Below are 18,087 nucleotides of genomic sequence, written 5' to 3' on the forward strand. Positions count from 1 at the left end.
ACCAAAAGATGGTTAGGCCAGTCACATTGAGGAGAAGGATGAGACCCCCACTGCAGATATGTAGTTTAATTATTTTTTATTATTATCTTTTTAAATGCCCTTGGAGAACAGTAGATGTAAAATCGTCGTCTTGAACTTATCCCCTTATTGGGTTTCAACTTAATTACTTTATCTTATTCTTATTTTATGAATGGATTTGCTTTGCAACTGCGATTGACTCCGTCCATAATGAGGACCTGTAATGTTGATTTCGTTCTTTATGTAGGTTAACATTCTGTGTCTTTTCAATGAATCTTTGGATCTGTCCACTATGTGAACTATTTAATCCATCCGTTCATTTGATGAACTTGTTTTATTATTATTGGACCCGTCCATTCTATGGACAAAAGGAGTAAATATACTCTGTCCATATTGCGAACTTTGTGATTTTTTCTATTAAAAATAGACCCCGTTCACTTTATGGGCAATGAATTTGTTTATCTAACGATGGAAACCGTCCACTTTGTGGACCTGATGAATTTGTCGGTTAATAATTGACCTCATCCATCTTGTGGACTGATTTTTATTTATTTAATGATAGAATCCGTCCACTTTGTGGACTTTTAATTTTGTCTATTCAATGATAGACTCCGTCCACTTTGTGGACTTTATAATTTTGTCTATTCAATGATAGTCTCCGTCCACTTTGTGGACTTTATAATTTTGTAGAAAGTATACTCAAGCAATTCTGAATAACTCCTCTTATTATAATGGTAAATACTCGTGTAGAAATTGTCCTTAAAAAGTAAAACAGGCAAATAAAAAGCTTATCTTAAGGCTTAAAATGTAGGTAATAAAAATAAGCTAGAAAGAAAATAAATTGGTGGTGAGGAGTGCCGTTGCTTGTCTATTGCCGATGGCCTACTAGTAGTACTTCTTTAAATGTTTCGTATTCCATGGGTGGTGCAACTTCTGTCCGTCCAATGTCTCCAAGTGGTAGGTTCCTTTCCTATGCCACGATGCCACTCCGTATGGTCCTTCCCAGTTAGGTCCGAGCTTTCCCTGAGAGGCATCTCTTATAGTGCCCATTACCTTTCTTAAGACAAGATCTCCTACTTGGAAGTCCCTGTGTCTGACCCTGGAGTTGTAGTGTTTGGCCTTGAGATTTTGATACCGTGCTAATCTTTGCTTGGCCGTTGCCCTCACTTTGTCCACCAGGTCAAGCTGTAGGCGCATGGTTTCATCGTGCTTGCTTTCATCGTGGTTCCCCACCCTGTAGCTTGTAAGTCCTACTTCTACAGGGATGACTGCCTCACTCCCATATACCAATCGAAATGGGGTTTCTCCTGTAGGTGTCCACAATGTTGTCCTGTATGCCCGCAAAACACTTGGCAGCTCCTCGGGTCATATACCCTTTACCCCCTCGAGCCGAGTCTTGATGATTTTGAGCAAGGATTGGTTTGTTACCTCAACTTGCCCGGGCAGATGATGAGTAATGGTTCTTGATACCCAGCTCTGAGCAAAAGTCCTTGAATGCGTTGTTGTCGAACTATTTCCTGTTATCTGAGACGAGTACTTTGGGTATGCCATATCTGCATATGATGTTCCTCCATACGAAACCTCGTATATTCTTCTCTGTAATAGTGGCCAAGGCTTCCACTTCCACCTATTTAGTGAAGTAGTCAATGCCGACCACTAGGAACTTTAGCTGCCTTTATTGCAGTTGGGAATGGACCCATGATATCTAACCCCCACTAAGCGAATGGCCAGGGGGCCGTCATAGGGGTAAGTTCCTCTGTTGGTTGCCTAATGAGGTTGCCGAATCTTTGACATTTATCGCAATCCTTCACATATGCATGGACATCCTTTTGCATAGCTGGCTAATAATATCCTGCCCTGATCAGTTTCTATACTAATGAGCGTGATTCCCGCAAATTCCTTCATTAACTTCTCTCATAACATAATCTACTTCTTCGGGGCCGAGACACCTTAGGTAGAGTCGAGAGAATCCTCTTTTATAAAGAATGCCTCAAATTAGGACGAAGCGGGCAGCTTGGACTTTTAATCTTCTGGTAGCCTCCTTCTGTTCTAGCATCGTCCCCTCCTTCAAGTAGGATACTATCGGTGTTGTCCAATAACTCTCCAGTCCAACCTCCTGTATGTTGATAAAGTGTATTAGTGGTAAAATTTGGACGAAAGATAGTACCTGACTGGGGATAACCATATGTTCTACTGACGTTGCTTTAACGAGTCGGTCAGCGTGTTCATTCTCCTCCCTTGGGATTTGAATAAACTTGGCTTGGAGATTGTTAACTCGGTCCTTCACCTGATTTAGATACTTTTTCATTTGATCACTCCTACAGTCGTATTCTCCGTTGACTTGACTCACCACTACTTGGGAGTTGTAGTAGAGAACCAAATTTTTAGCTTCAACAGCTATGGCGAGGTCGAGTCCTACGACTAAGGCCTCATACTTCGCTTCATTGTTTGTCGTAGGGAAATCCAGACGAATCATGCATTCGATCTTATCTCTTTCCGGGCCATGAAGTATCACGCCAGCTCCACTTGTATGTTTATTGGAGGACCCTTCAGTGTGAATACTTCATAATGGGACCTCTTCTGCCCCCTGTTCTATGCTGGTGAACTTTGCAATGAAGTCGGCGACCACTTGTCCCTTGATGGATGTGCGGGGGCGATATTGTATGTCGAATTCACTTAATTCGATTGCACATAACGCCACCCGTCGAGCAGCTTCTAGATTACTCATTGCTCTCCTTAGGGGTTTGTCTGTTAGGATGATTATTGTGTGAGCTTGGAAGTAGGGCTTGAGTTTGCGTGCCGCGATCACTAAGGCAAAGGCAAGCTTCTCCATCGGTAGGTATCTCTCTTCTGTGCCTCGGAGTGCGCAGCTTGTGTAGTATACGAGTTTTTGTACCCTATCTTCTTCCCTGACTAATGCTGTGCTAACGGCTGCTACGAATACTGCTAGGTAGAGGAACAGCTCTTCCCCGGGTTGGGAAGATTGAGCAACGAAGGGGATGAAAGGTAGGCCTTCAGATCGAATGCTTGCTGACACTCGGCCGTCCATTCAAAAGACTTCTTTAGCATACGAAAGAATGGCAGACACTTATCCATAGCCCTAGACACGAATCTGTTTAGCGCCACTATCTTGCCATTGAGGCTCTGGACTTCTTTGACATTCTTTAGGGGTGCCATCTCGATTATGGCACGGATCTTGTCTGGGTTGGCCTCTATACCCTTTTAAAACACCATGAACCCTAGGAAGTTTCCTGCCGTCACTCTAAAAGCACACTTGCTTGGGTTGAGTTTCATGTTGTAGGAGTGAAGGGTGTCGAATGTTTCCTTGACGTCCGTTAAGTGATCTTCCTCCCTTTGGCTTTTCACCATCATGTCGTCAAGATAGACTTGAACATTTCTCCCAATTTGCCATGTGAACATCTTGTTCATGAGCCTCTGATACGTTGCGCCTGCGTTTTTAAGGCCGAAGGGCATTACTCTATAGCAGAAGAGACCCTGGCTGGTGATGAACGAAGTTTTCTCTTGATCAGCTTCATCCATTTTGATCTGGTTGTAGCCTGAAAAGGCGTCTATGAAGCTTAGCAACTGGTGTTGTGCCGTGGAGTCTACAAGGATGTCAACCTGTTGGAGGGGATAACTATCTTTCGGACACACTTTGTTTAGGTTGGTGAAGTCTATGCACATCCTTCATTTACCGCAGGCTGTTTTGACCATTACCACATTTGCCAACCAGTTGGGGTAGTAGACTTCCCTAATGAAGTTAGCTTCTTGTAGCTTGCAGACTTCCTCCACTATAGCTTGGTCCTGCTCAGGGGTGAATACCCTTTTCTTCTGTCGGATTGGTGTGAAGACAGACGACACATTCAGCTTGTGTACCATAACAGAGTGATCTATCCCTAGCATATCCTTATCGCTTCAAGCAAATACATCCTAGTTATCCCTAAGGAAAGTTATCAGCGCTTGGCAAACTATCGGGCTGGCAAGGGTACCGATCCTTGTTGTTCGGTTGTTTTTGGAGTCATCGAGGGGTATCTCTTCGAGTTCCTCCACAGATTCTGTTATCGTCCGATGCTCTTCTATGTTCATCGCTATGTAACATTCGCGCACTGCCACATGATTTTCGTGCAGCTCTCTTACTCCGCGATCCGTAGGGAATTTGATCATCAAGTGGTAGGTCGAGGTTACTACCTTCCATGAGTTGAGGGTGGGCCGTCCTATGATAGCATTGTAAGCGGACGAGCAGTCGACCACAAGGAAGGTTATGTCCTTAGTGATCTGTTAGGGGTAGTCACCTATCGTTATGGATAATGTGACTACCCTAAGGGGGAATACCTGTGTTCCTCTTAATCGAACGAGTGGAGCATCCGTCGGAATCAATCATTCTCTATCTATCCTTATTTGTTGGAATGCCGTGTAGTAGAGAATGTCAGTCGAGCTGCCGTTATCAACCAAAATTCGGTGCATATTGTAATCTCCTACTCGTACGCTGACCACGAGTGCATCGTCATATGGGTGGTGAAGACGTCGGGTGTCTTATTCTGAGAACTTAATGACGGGATTGTCCATTCGAGGTATTTTTGGCATGGAGCTCGTTAGCTGAACGTTTTGAACCATCCGCAAGTACATTTTCCTGGCCTTTTTGGATGACCCAGTGGCTGTCGTGCCCCTTACTATCATTCTTATGTCCCCTATGGGTGGCCTAGGCCGCTCATTCTCCCGCCAAGAGGCCTGCTCTTGCGGCTAGTCCGTCCTCTCCTCGTTGACAAATCTTTGCAACTTTCCTTGTCATATAAGGGCTTCGATCTATTGCTTTAGGTCGTAATAGTCAAATGTGTCGTGGTCGTGATCGCAGTGGAACCGACAATACTTATCCCTAAGCCTTCTATTAGGATCTCCCTTAAGCTTACCGGGAAAGGTTAGGGCTCCTTCATCCTTGATTTGCATTAAGACTTGGTCGATTGGAGCATTCAGCAGGGTGAAATTCATGAATTTCCTAGCAGGGGGTTTTGAGCACCTGTCCTCCCGTTGTTCTCTGATCCTTCCCCTTTTTGGTCTTCTATCCTGTCGTGTATCTTCCTATCTTTCCCTTTTCTTAGGCCTCTCTTCTTGGGCCAACAACGCATCTTCTGCATTCATGTACTTTGTTGCCCTATACAGCACATCCGACATAGTTTTGGGGTCATTCTTGTATAAGGAAAACAGGAACTTACCCATTTTCAGTTCGTTTGTGAAGGCAGCCGCAAGTATCTTATCGCCTGCTTCGTCAATCGAGAGAGCCTCCTTGTTAAAGCGGGTTATGTAAGACCTCAGCGTCTCGTCCTCTTACTGCTTGTTATTCATCAGGCATGTGGTGGACTTCTTGTACTTGTGTCCGTCGATGAGGTGCGAGGCGAACTGGGCGTTTAACTCCTTGAAGGTGTTGATCGAGTTAGCTGTCAGCCTACTAAACCAGACCCTTGCGGGCCCTTCAGCGTGATGGGGAAAGCTCTGCACATGATTTCGTCTGATACGCCCTAAAGATGCATCAGGGTCTTTAAAGATTCCAAGTGATCCAGCGGATCTTTATTCCCGTCATAGTTTTCCACCTGTGGCATACAAATTTTGGCAGAAGGGGGAAGGAAGTGATGGGTGCCATAAATGGTGAATCTGTTCAGTGGACCAAGTCATTGAGATCACTCGACACTCGTCCCTTGAAAGCGTTCATCATAAAATCCATCCGTTCTCTTATCATCTGCATCTCCGCCATAATGTGGGGCGGAGTCATATTAGTGGTTGATGGACGGCTCATGTCCTGCCTTTCTGGCCTGCTTGGGGCATTACTCCCTTTCGACCCTTCTTGGTCTCTCCATTCAGCACTGGTACCTTCTTGGTCTTCCCTTTGATTATTCGGTGCTGCATTCTTCTGGCGCAGCTGTTCTTCTAGGTCGTGGTTTTGTTTGGTGAGGCGTTCCATAGTAGTGGCAAGAGTTTAGACTTGTCTCTCAAGGGCAGTTTTGGGTGGTTCCTTTTCTTGGATGTCGTTAGTGGTTTCCATCGAGCGAGTGAGCACCATGTAACTCTTTTGTCCGGGAAGTGATAATATGGCTTACAAATCGCAAGAAATTCCCATAGACGGCGCCAATTGATGATGCCAAGAAAATCACTAGTGAGTCACATGGCCCTCGCACACTCGAAATAGTCCCTACACAATTGAAAAGAGAAAAAAATCTTAGGAGAGCACCGGTGTGGTACCAGCTAAAGACCCTCCGAAGGTTAAGTCAGAAAAACCTTTCTACAACTCTAGAGTGCCAGAGCTGGGAAGAATTATGCGTATCTATTTTCTAATGGTCCTTGGGTTTTTATAGTAGCATAGAGTCGAACTTCTCATACTTGAGTAATAAGTCTTTTCCTTGTAGGGAAGATCTTCATTAATGCGCACATATTCTAGAATTTTTTTCCTTCTCAAATTCTATTTGTATTAGGACTCTATAAACTAAGGCTAATCGTGTGCCGCAAGTCTTTTCAGCTTAGGGTTTCTTGGAAACCACATAAGGACAAATCGAATGGCACATGGCTATTCAATCCGTCCACCCTACGTCCGTCTATACGCGATCCGTCACCTTTAGTTTTTCCTCTTCATTAGCCAATAACAACAATCTTTGTAACATATTTTATGTCAAACTCTCTGTTTCACTCAATGTTATGGATACCGTTCCGTTCTGGCCGGTATGGCCAGAAAATTTCATACCGGCAAGCAAACTGGAACAGTAAGCCCCTCTATTCCACCTCGGGTTAGATTTCGGCCTGTTTCGGTGTGTTTCAGCAGTTCTGGGCTGTTTCAGTTAATTTCGCCCGAAATAAAAGATTCGGCCAGTATGAGTTTGTTGCACATAAAGTTGAACTTGGGAGTCTTGGATCTTTAGAACAAACCAAAATCGATCCCATCGTTCCTTTCCACAAATACACTGTAGTCTTTTGCTTCATAAGATGAGTTGTAGAGGAATAACAGTATCAGAACTAGAGGAATGTTGTGGCTCACGCAGTCATGCTTAACAAATTTGGATATCCATCAGAGAGAGAGAGAGGAGAAGAGAGAAGAGAGAAGAGAGAAGAGAGAAGACTTGAGAGGAAAACTGAGATAAGTTGCGTGTGAGAGTAAAAAAATAAAAAGAAAGATGAAGTCATGAAAAGATAAGATAGTGTCAGTTTTAATGCGTAGATCTCATAAAAGATGGGATAGAATTCAAAAGTGAGTAGTGTAAATATCAAGGAGTAGATACAGGAGACGTGTGTGGATGAGAGAAAACAAATTAAAAATAGGAAGAAAGTGAAATATCGTGGGTGAGGAAAAATATAATAATAAAAAAAGTTGTAAATAGAGTTGGCTTGGGCAGCGTGCTTTAGCCAAATTATGAAGCCACTGTCCAGGCTTACTTCAAATTTGCCTTTGCATTAAAAAAATTAATTAGTATTTTAATTAAAATAATAATATTTTAAATGAATTAATTAGATTAATCTTAAAATAACAAATTTTATAAATGTATGAAAATATAACTTTTATGTTTTTTATTTTTTAAATATGAAAAGTAATAGGATATGAAATTATATATATATATATATATATTTTTTTGAACCCCGAAACACTGAAACGGTACACTGAAATTAGCTTGTACCGAAATATTCTGTTCCACTAAACAAACTGAAACGGGGTCCGAAATGATATTCATAACAATGGTTTCACTGTCTCTTTTTATTTATCTATTTGAATTAAAATTAGACTTCACAACAAATTAAAAGATGATTTTCAATTTTTTTTTAAATATCAAGTTCTCTTTTAAAAAATAAATGCTAATTTGGATTTTCACGATTTTTTTTTTTTTTTCATATTTGGCTCCTCCAACTCAAAATCCTAACTTTAGCCAACAACGTGTATATTGTAAATTCAAATAAAGGCGAAGCTGAAATTATTAGAGTGTTCTTCAAGATCGCAAACTATAGGAATGGTAAGTGGCAACCCCAATAAATGAATGTAGACATAGTGTTATGTAAAAGACCGTAGCTTTTGATGATATTATGTTCCACTGGTCCGTTGTTTTTGGACTTTGCAAGTACTTAACATCAGCAAAAATTAGTGTCACAGTTCGGGGAAAAATGGTTGAAGGAAAATATTAAATCCCAAATCGAGGGGTCACCATGTGAATTTCCAAGGCCTACTAGGATTCTGTACTTTTTAAAATCAATGAGTTTAAAGTCACAACATATTTCACATTAAATTTCATACTTGTGAATATGATATATTTTTTTGGGACAAACGAGAGTATCTAAATTGAAATGAGGGGTTACTATTTGTGAATTTCCGAGGCCCATTGTAATTCCATGCTTTTCAAAATCAATAAGTTAAAAGTCACAACATATTCAACATTAAATTTCATATTTGTGAATGGCATTTTTTTTTCCAAATAAAGGTATTCAAACTCTTTGAGTATCTGACCATTCCCTCAAGTGTATGCAGTTCTCCCATCTCACATTCATTAAGTTATTATAGTGAGGAATCTCTTGGGGTGGCCCGAAGATGTTGACAAGAGTTTTTGAACCTAAGATCTCATAGATATTAGAAACCACTTAGCCAATTACTTGTTAATACTTAATAGTGGATTATAAAGTGGTGTTAGTAGTGGGTCAATTTAAAAATTAATAATAACCTGCAAACTAAGTAGTTGTGAAAAATATCGTGTCTACAAGGACTTTACTTTTATTTATTCTTATAATGAAGAATTTTATTTATTCTTATTCTGAAGAACCTCGCCAAAGCAATGCCATTTGAACTTAGGGATAGTGAACCCTAGATACATGTAAATGTAATCACCCTTAAATCACAAGTACCAGGTAAGTGAGGGTATGTTGTATGGGATTTGAACCAAGGCACTCCAACTGGAGTGAAGTTTGTCTGCTACAGCACCAATCGGCCACCACCCTCACGGGCTACATTAATTTTGTGATTAAGAGGAGGCTATGAATACGAATTGGTTCTGAAAATTATGCAAAACATTAATTTAGCTAAACAAACTCTATGCCTACATTCACACGCAACGTCAACAAATTATAATCATACTAAATACTCTCACAAATCTCATAGACATAAATTAACCTAAATTTTTTCTATATTAATAGGATTAGTGTACTATATATATATATATAAATATATATTTTGAGAAGATATCATACTGATAGTGTATTTCTATATTATTATTCCTGTTGACGTAGTATTTATATTTTAAAACTAAAAAAGAAAATCTCTGAACATTTCTCGACTAAGCATTTTACAAAACATCGCTTTTGACAAAAATATTGAAGTTTGACAAGTGAGATTAAGTAATGTTAAAAAATAAGCTGCCTTTGAAAAATTGCACTAGTTTTAAGTAAGCGTGTTGGCATGTAGCGCGTTAGATTAGATGTTTAAGAAGGTTGATAATTCTTTCTCAAAAAAAAAAAAGAAGGTTGATAATTCAAATAGACACAGGAACATGCTCAAATTCGAATAGTTCTTTGACAAACCAAGTTGATTTGTTTGATTAAGCTCACATCAAGCTCGAGCTCAAAATTCAACTACAGTCTATAAGACTCGCACACAAATTACTTTTAAATCATCCTAGCTACTATAACTTACACACACACACACTAACACATAGACTAGACAAAAAAAGTCCCTTTCGTTCATGCTTTGATTGCCATGGACATGGTCCCAGCTCGAGTTCTTGACTTTATAATTATTGTGACTATAAAGAAGAAACAGTTGCTACTCTTATTATTAAATGTCGGTCAGGAGTGCTTGTTTAAGCTCAATAATTTATGTCAGAGACTATAGCTGAATTGCTCAAATTGAATAGTTCTTTGACAACAAGTTGATTGTTTGATTAAGCTCACATCAAGCTCGAGCTCAAAATTCAACTATAGTCTGTAAGACTCGCACACAAAACTAATCCTGTACTTACTTACACTTAGTAGATTTATTGATTGATCTGTATGACTAATAAAGAATGAAACAGTTGCTACTCTTATTATTAAATGTCGGCCAAGAGTGCTTGTTTAAGCTCAATAATCTATGTCAAAGACCTTATAGCTGAATTGGTATCTTCTTGTGCACAAAGTACTTAGAGATTTAGGAGAAGAGAAAAGGTTCAAACTGCAAGACTAACAACATACTGTAGTTATCTTTCTAAAAACAAAAAGCTCAATAATCCATACTTTAGTAGTCACTCAAAATGCATAGTTAGTAATTACCCATTTTCATTCCAATTGCTATCAAATTAGGAGTAAATCAACGAGCATGCTTGCACTTGCACATATAGAACATTCATGTTAGGCGAGTTAGCACCATAGAAGGCTAGCTATATGGAATTTTCAAACAAAATTAAGGTATTAATTTGCTTTATTTTAAATTTTAGGGAGATATTGCAACTCGATTGATAGTTTAGGGAAGATAGTTTGCAATTTCTACCTTTACTTTTATCAAAACTATGTTTGATGATGCTAATTTTGTTGGTGTATTTCAATTTCACGTAACTTAAAAAAATAAAAAAATAAAAAAACTTTTTAATAATGGGCTTTTTAAAAAGGTTGTAATTTTTTTTTTTAAAAATTGTTTTAAAAATTGTACTATAAAAAAAATGTCATTTGTCTCCGCCTTACCATAAAGGCAAAATCTCATCATTCATTGGAATTACAGCTCATTGCACGGTTGTTAATCTAATTGGGCAAGGGTTATATCTACTACTCCTATATATGCACTTGATCCATTGTGATAAATATCATATGTCCACATCTCAACAAGTCCCAAGCCGATTCCAAAGCTAATTATGATTAATTTTGTGACTTTTTGTGATAAGCGAAGTACATAATTGCATAATTAGTGGTTCCACTTGTACAAAGTACAAACCACTGCATAAATTAAACATAATAAATCCCATCAAAAAAAAAAAACCACTGCATAAATAGTACTGAGTGTATTACTGTGCACGAACTTGTGTGGTCGATGGTTCAACTTGTTTAGTTGCCATTCATAGTAGTTCCCTTTGCCTTCGGGTGTACACTCAACTTTCACTGCAAAACTAAAACAACAATAAGTCTAGAGCACAAAATTTTTTATAACAATTGAGGTGACAAGTTTTTATTAATATGTAAAAAAAAAAAAAAATGATATTAATAATGACACAGGCGAGAACCAATAAAAAACCACTAATAATCAACTCAATTGATGTTAATTCTTTTTTAAATGATTGTCTGTAATATTAATCAAACTAAAATACTAGTATTTGGTAGAAATAGCTGGGTAGTCGGCACGTGTATTATGTGCATGTAGATCGAGAGGGTGGAGTAAAAGAGGAAGGTAAGCACGTGAATGATACAAAAATACAATCACTAAACATACCATAATCCACATGATCGATGAGCTAATAACTTAATAAACACATATCGTTGCTCATATTTTTAGTACAGCCAAATCCATAATAAACCTAACTAGATAGCTACTTCCATTCATACAATGGAACTTTTTTTTTTTTTAATTAATTAGTACAGAATCAAATCAACAAGGATTTTACAAATGAGTCCAAAGGTAGTTCATTTTCATCCTCTAGAAGCTGCTGATATTCCTCATAAATCTTGTCAAGCATATTTTCTGTGGCCTCAGAATAGTTTTGGCATGAAAAGTAACATGCATCATCATAATCATTGACAAAATCACTATGGTTATTCTCACAAACCAGAGCCTCTCCACCATTAATATCAGCATCTTTGTGATCAGACCAAAACCAAGGACAATTCAGAGCCTCTGCATGATCGAGTCCATTATTATTATTGCTTCCATCTCCATTACTAGATGAACCACCTACCATGCTTTCAATACTATTATTCCTTGTAATTGAAAAAGGTGAAATCCTCACAGCCTTTGGTTGATGAACTTTTGTCTTTATTATCATTTCTCCATTAGAATTATCTTGATTATCATTCTTCTTCTTTCGCCTGTTTGGAACTTGAACACAATTTGATGCTCCTTTATGGTCGTTTTGGACATTCTTTACTGAGTTCTTGACCTTTTTGCTTAGATGAGAATTCCAATAATTTTTTATCTCGTTGTCAGTTCGGCCAGGCAACCTTGCAGCAATAAGAGACCAACGGTTGCCAAGAAGTGAGTGAAGCCTGATAATTAGGTCTTCTTCATCAGCAGCAATGTTTCCTCGCTTTATATCAGGTCGAAGATAGTTCAGCCATCTTAGCCTGCAGCTCTTACCGCATCTAAGTAACCCTTCAAGCACAGAAAACAGCAAATCTAGAGTAAAAACAAAAATTCAACTTGTTTTTCTTGATATCTCATCATATACTTAAATCATATTATCAAAGTTATGTTGAGATTTTTTTAACATGTTATTTTATCTTTCTAATAATAACAAACAATTCATCTCTATATATTAAGAAACAGAATCATTATTGTAGTACTAAACGAAGTACCTGCATTTTTAGGCAAAGATCTCCAATGGCCCTCACCATGAGCCTTAATATAGTTAACGAGCAATGTGTCTTCTTTGGGAGTCCACGGACCCCTATTCATACCAATTTTTGAACAACATGGGGCTCGTCCCATTTCTCTCTTCTCTCCTAGGATATCATAGAATCATGTGAATGTAAATGAATGAGAGAGAGAGGAAAAATAACACAGATGAGAACCAACTTTTCTACTCTTTTATAGTTGGTTTGAGCTTGAACTGTGACGAACACTCTGGAGTAAACTCGTAGAGTATCTTAAAAACACATAACTATTAGATTACTTAATTAGTATCATCTAAATAAAGTAACAAAAACAAATGAAGTGTCTAACAAATGATATAGTGTTAGTGTGGGGTATTTCAATTCACTACGCAGTGGTGGCTCTAGAAATTTTTTTCAGTGCGTTCTTTAAGAATTATAAATTATACAATCTAATAAAAAGAGAAATTCATATATTAACAGCAACAACAATAAAATAAAATAAAAAACACTCAAATACATAAAATTTACAATTCTCTGCTATAAGGTTTCATATTTTGAAATCGGTGCATGATAGTATCATAATTAATGCTACAAGTTACATATTTTTCAATGTACAGAACTAAGCAATCATTCATCCACTAAATATAGAACAAATTATGGAGTAAAATTTAATTTTATTGGCATACCAAAAAAAACTGAGCAAGTTTCCAAATGGGTAGGTTATATATGTTGGCAAAATTGATGAAAAGTATAAGAAGATAACTCAACTGCCATTCTTCTCTCTGATCTGCCCTTCCTCCAAGCATTGACCATTGACCACATCCCTTGCCTATTGTTTCTACGGCATATGTTTATACTTATGATACTAAGGCTAATATATGGGCTACATGCACACTCAATCGTTTCGATTAAAATGTGGTAGTGATAATTGGAAATAATCATTAAATTATTTTAGAAATTATAGAAAATTGTCACGTTTGGTAGGTTGTTGTTTTCAAGAATAATCATTTTTGGGATACAATATTTTTTTTCGTAACCATTGACCTGTAATTACTAATTAGTGCATAAAACAAGTTGTTTCATGCACTAGAAATTATTGAAGACAATCAAGTTTGATAGGTGGTTGTTTTTCAAGTATAATAAATTTAGGGATAAATTTGTTTTACAATTGCTAGGATAACACCTTCCGATTAATGCATAAAACAAGTGGTGTTAGTGATTCAGTTCATATAAAAGTGATATTGAAAACTATTAGCCCTACATGCATGTGAATAAGTTACCAATCATAACTTGCTCTCTTGGCAAGATTTGAAAAAAGTTATGTTCTTAGGGAGAATCAGTAATGTAACATGGTTTTCTGATTATGAGATTCTAAGTTTGATCCTTGTCTCCTCCACTCTTCCTCAGATTTAAATTCTCACGTATTAGGCCTCACTTATGAAAATGTAGTTTTGGCCAATATATGAGAGGGAGTGTTAGAATTATGTGGTTAAATGATTAAATTTACCATATCCCAATAGTTAAAATTTTGGGAGAATCAGTAATTTAACATTCACAAATCTTGAGACTTGGTTTCTAGGTATAGCGAGCCTACGCAGGGGACTTTAAGACCAATGTAGTTCATAACTCAGTTCAGTTATGTAAAAGCACAATAGTTAGATTGTTATTTCTTAGAATATTCTAAAAGATAACGACCTATTTATATTAAGAGTATTGTAACTCAATTAGAACTTCTTAAAAACATTTAGGATTTAATGAGAATTTATCACTTTTAGAAATGAAAACAAAACATTCTTCTCTGTAGGAATTTATAGTTTTTAACAATCTAATTTGTCACTCTATTGTTTGGTTATGTAAAAGTACAATATAGATATTTATTCCTTAGAATGGATAATTAAATAAACTTTCTAAGTTTCATATAATTAACTATCAAATTTCCTTAGTATACCAAATACGGGGTAGAGCTAGAGCATATATTCTTCAGCCTTCTCAATCTCATGCTGGTAAGCTTGGCATTTTTTTTCAAAAGCAGCCAAAAATACTAAATAATAGGAAAATAATTATGCTACGAGACAATTCAAACAATTCCCAACTAATCCATTCCTTATCATATTTGGCAATTGGAGGAAATTAAAAAAAAAAAAAAAAAAAAAAAGCATCCACTATGGTGGACCATAAATAATTTCATAATATTTCCCTTTTTCTTTATTTTTTTTATTTAAAATAATTGATTAGCNGATAACGACCTATTTATATTAAGAGTATTGTAACTCAATTAAAACTTCTTAAAAACATTTAGGATTTAATGAGAATTTATCACTTTTAGAAATGAAAACAAAACATTCTTCTCTGTAGGAATTTATAGTTTTTAACAATCTAATTTGTCACTCTATTGTTTGGTTATGTAAAAGTACAATATAGATATTTATTCCTTAGAATGGATAATTAAATAAACTTTCTAAGTTTCATATAATTAACTATCAAATTTCCTTAGTATACCAAATACGGGGTAGAGCTAGAGCATATATTCTTCAGCCTTCTCAATCTCATGCTGGTAAGCTTGGCATTTTTTTTCAAAAGCAGCCAAAAATACTAAATAATAGGAAAATAATTATGCTACGAGACAATTCAAACAATTCCCAACTAATCCATTCCTTATCATATTTGGCAATCGGAATTAAAAAAAAAAAAAAAAAAGCATCCACTATGGTGGACCATAAATAATTTCATAATATTTCCCTTTTCTTTATTTTTTTATTATTTAAAATAATTGATTAGCTTATTTTATTAGTTTTTTTTTTTTTTTTTGGAAAAAAATATATGTTATTAGTTACTTTCTTCCCTTGCTTCTGAATACAAATATTATGTCCTATTTTTTTGTATTCTATTTTATGTTCCACCTCCTTCCAAAATATATGATAAGTTGTAATTGATGAAACATAAAGTGAAACACAAAAAAATTGTATTCTTTGCATTATATTTGATAAACCTCCTTGTTAGCCATACTGACTGAAATCTAGGGAATTACAAAATTTTACTATGGCCATCAATTTGTATCAATAATATATGATCGATTTATCATAGTGGGGCTAAATCATAAATGTTTTCTCCCCCCTCAATTTAAATGTCATTTTTTCCTTCTCAATTAAAATTTTTTAAGACACTTCTTCTAAGTAAATAGGAAACCCATAATCCCTTTGAAAAAAATGATAGTTAGAGTGCATTTGGCAAACGCAAAAACTGTCCTTTAAAAAAAAAAAAACTTTTTGAGCTTATTTTGATAGACCCCCAAGAAAAAAGAAAGAAAGACAAAGCATTTTCCTCCTCTCTCTCTTCTCTCTATAGTGTTTTCAATAAATAAATAATCAATAAAGCGTGTCTAAACACACTCTAACTTATTTTTAAACTTTTTGAAAACAAATTATTTTAAAATGTTATGCCTAAAAAGGTGAAATTAGGGGGAAATAAATATTTTACAGAAGTGCAATTGCTAGTAGTTGTGCAATATTATTCACCTAGATGAGAAAACCCAACTTTCCTCCTTTGGAAGGTTGTTTCCAACAAATCTACTGTGATGCAGTAGTGAGTTAATTTGGAAGATTTAGTTATTGCATTTAGAGCTGTAAACGAGCCTAGCTTTGTCGAGTAGTGCATGTTTAAGCTTGACTCGTCAAGAAAAGTCAAAAGCTCAAGCTTGGCTTGAGCTCGTGACAAGCCTAAAAATAGTATTTGAACTTGAGCTTGTGGGAAATCTAAAAAGCTCGAGCTTGGCTTGGCTTGATTAATTAGTCAAGCCAAGCTCAAGCTTCATATCAAGTTCAAACTTGAGCTTAGGTCAAGCTTTTGAGCTTGAGATCTAAAAAAATTACATTATCAAATGCTTAAATCTCTAAAATTAAGAAGAAGAAAAAAAATAGTATACTCATTTTATCATGTGTCTAGTCCTACTTATGATTAACCATTATTCAAATTAAAATTTTACATAATTAAATTAATTAATTAATTCATCATTCCAGCTTGTCTACTATAGTTTTAGCAAATATTCAAAATACAATTTTTACATTCACGTTAGATGGTGAAGAACTAGAAAAATACTTGTTTGTAACTATTATGAATAAGAAAATACTAACATGTTTTATAACTTTACTTTAGATGATTGATGGGGAAGGATCATATGTGGCCTACTTAACTAACTAATTTATTTTTAAATGTAACGATAATCTAAAGTGGTTTTTGGTTAGTTTAGAGGGAAGGAAAAAATTAAGGTAATGGGTAGTGGTCCTATGTTGGTCATGGCATTATTAAGATATGTATAAAGATTATATTTAACTAACACATATAAACTCATAAATGAGTCTATGCTTCAATTGTTTTGTATCAAGCCTAATAGCTCACGAGCTTATTCGTGAACAAGTTTTTTTGCTTGGGCTTAGCTTGTTTATTAAATGAGCTTAAAATTAAGGCTCAAGCTTGACTTATTTATAAACAAACAAACATGAACGAGCTTTTTATCGAGCCGAGCCCGAATTGTTCACAATCGGCTTAGTTCATTTACAGCCCTAGTATTGCATTAATAGCTAGGGATTGGAGAGGGAATCTAGTGTTTACTTTTTCTTGTAAAGTGAACACCATCCTTGTCCAAGTGGAGGCAGAAGTGTTACGATGGGCAACTACCATTGCTGTGAAATACAATCTTGTTAATGTAATTATTGAAAGTGACTGCCAAACTTCTATTCAAGGCCTTTCTACCTCTTATGCTTCTATTCCTTGGCATATTACTAATATTTTGTTAGAAACTAAGGCCTTAGCGCATTCTGTTCATTCATTTTCTTTTAGTTGGTTTCCTAGGAGGGTCAACAAAGCTGCTCATGAACTTGGACGATGGTCTCTTTGTAATAGTGTTTTTGGATTTTTTTTGGTTCTAACTTCGCTCCTCCTATAGTTGTGAATGTTTTGTTGGAGGAATCTTTCTTTGTATCTTAGCTTGTTCTTTTAATAAAAATCTTTGTTTAGCAAAAAAAAACCTCCCCTCCTTTGTTTTTTCCCCTCTTTTTATTTTCTTTTTATTTTTTTTTATACTATTTTATGGGAGCAGCTACAGACAACAATTTTCACAACAATTAAGCTTATTAGTTCTTATTTAAGTTTGCTACTAACATTATATTTTTACCTACCAATACTAACTTGCCACCTCGATAATTGTCAAAATTTTTGTGTTTGTAGACTTTTTTTTTTTTTTTCATATAATTTTTTTATAGTGTTATTACTTCTTAGTCCAAACTCCAAAGATTTTTTTTCCCCTTGATGGAATCAGACTCCAAATCTACCCTTTCAGTTATTATAGGGATAAGGGCCCAAAATCATATATTGGGCCTTGGGCTTTGTCCGAGGACGTTGACAGGTTCGAGGAGGATAAATAATTATGAGGGATTCTAGTTTAGAGTCTCATAAATAAGAAATGAGTGGAAGGCAGTCCGAGGAGGAATTCCTCCTCAAGTATGATAGATATCTCTCAGATGTGTATTCCAACGATGAAAGTAACCTTCATAGAAGCCCTAGTGATAG

At 36.2% G+C, this 18,087-nt stretch overlaps 1 protein-coding gene across 1 annotated transcript; it reads right to left on the minus strand.

Annotated features, from left to right (window-relative positions):
- Nucleotides 1–11,396: 11,396 nt before the first annotated feature.
- LOC112022241 (transcription repressor MYB6) lies at nt 11,397–12,865 on the minus strand. Its single transcript, XM_024054814.2, has 2 exons — nt 12,505–12,865; nt 11,397–12,301 (listed from the first exon to the last, which is right to left on the minus strand). The coding sequence occupies exons 1-2, from the start codon at nt 12,635–12,637 to the stop codon at nt 11,577–11,579; spliced, it is 858 nt and encodes a 285-aa protein (XP_023910582.2). The 5' UTR covers nt 12,638–12,865; the 3' UTR covers nt 11,397–11,576.
- Nucleotides 12,866–18,087: the final 5,222 nt, after the last annotated feature.

The sequence above is a fragment of the Quercus suber genome, unplaced genomic scaffold, assembly GCF_002906115.3.
Source record: "Quercus suber isolate HL8 unplaced genomic scaffold, Cork oak 2.0 scaffold_53, whole genome shotgun sequence".
In the NCBI taxonomy this organism is placed as follows: Eukaryota; Viridiplantae; Streptophyta; class Magnoliopsida; order Fagales; family Fagaceae; genus Quercus; species Quercus suber.

Coding starts and splice junctions, on each gene's coding strand:
- LOC112022241 (XM_024054814.2), bottom strand. CDS start 12,637: ATGGGACGAGCCCCATGTTGTTCAAAAATTGGTATGAATAGGGGTCCG. Junction 12,302..12,504: donor ATCTTTGCCTAAAAATGCAG/GTACTTCGTTTA, acceptor CTGTGCTTGAAG/GGTTACTTAGATGCGGTAAG.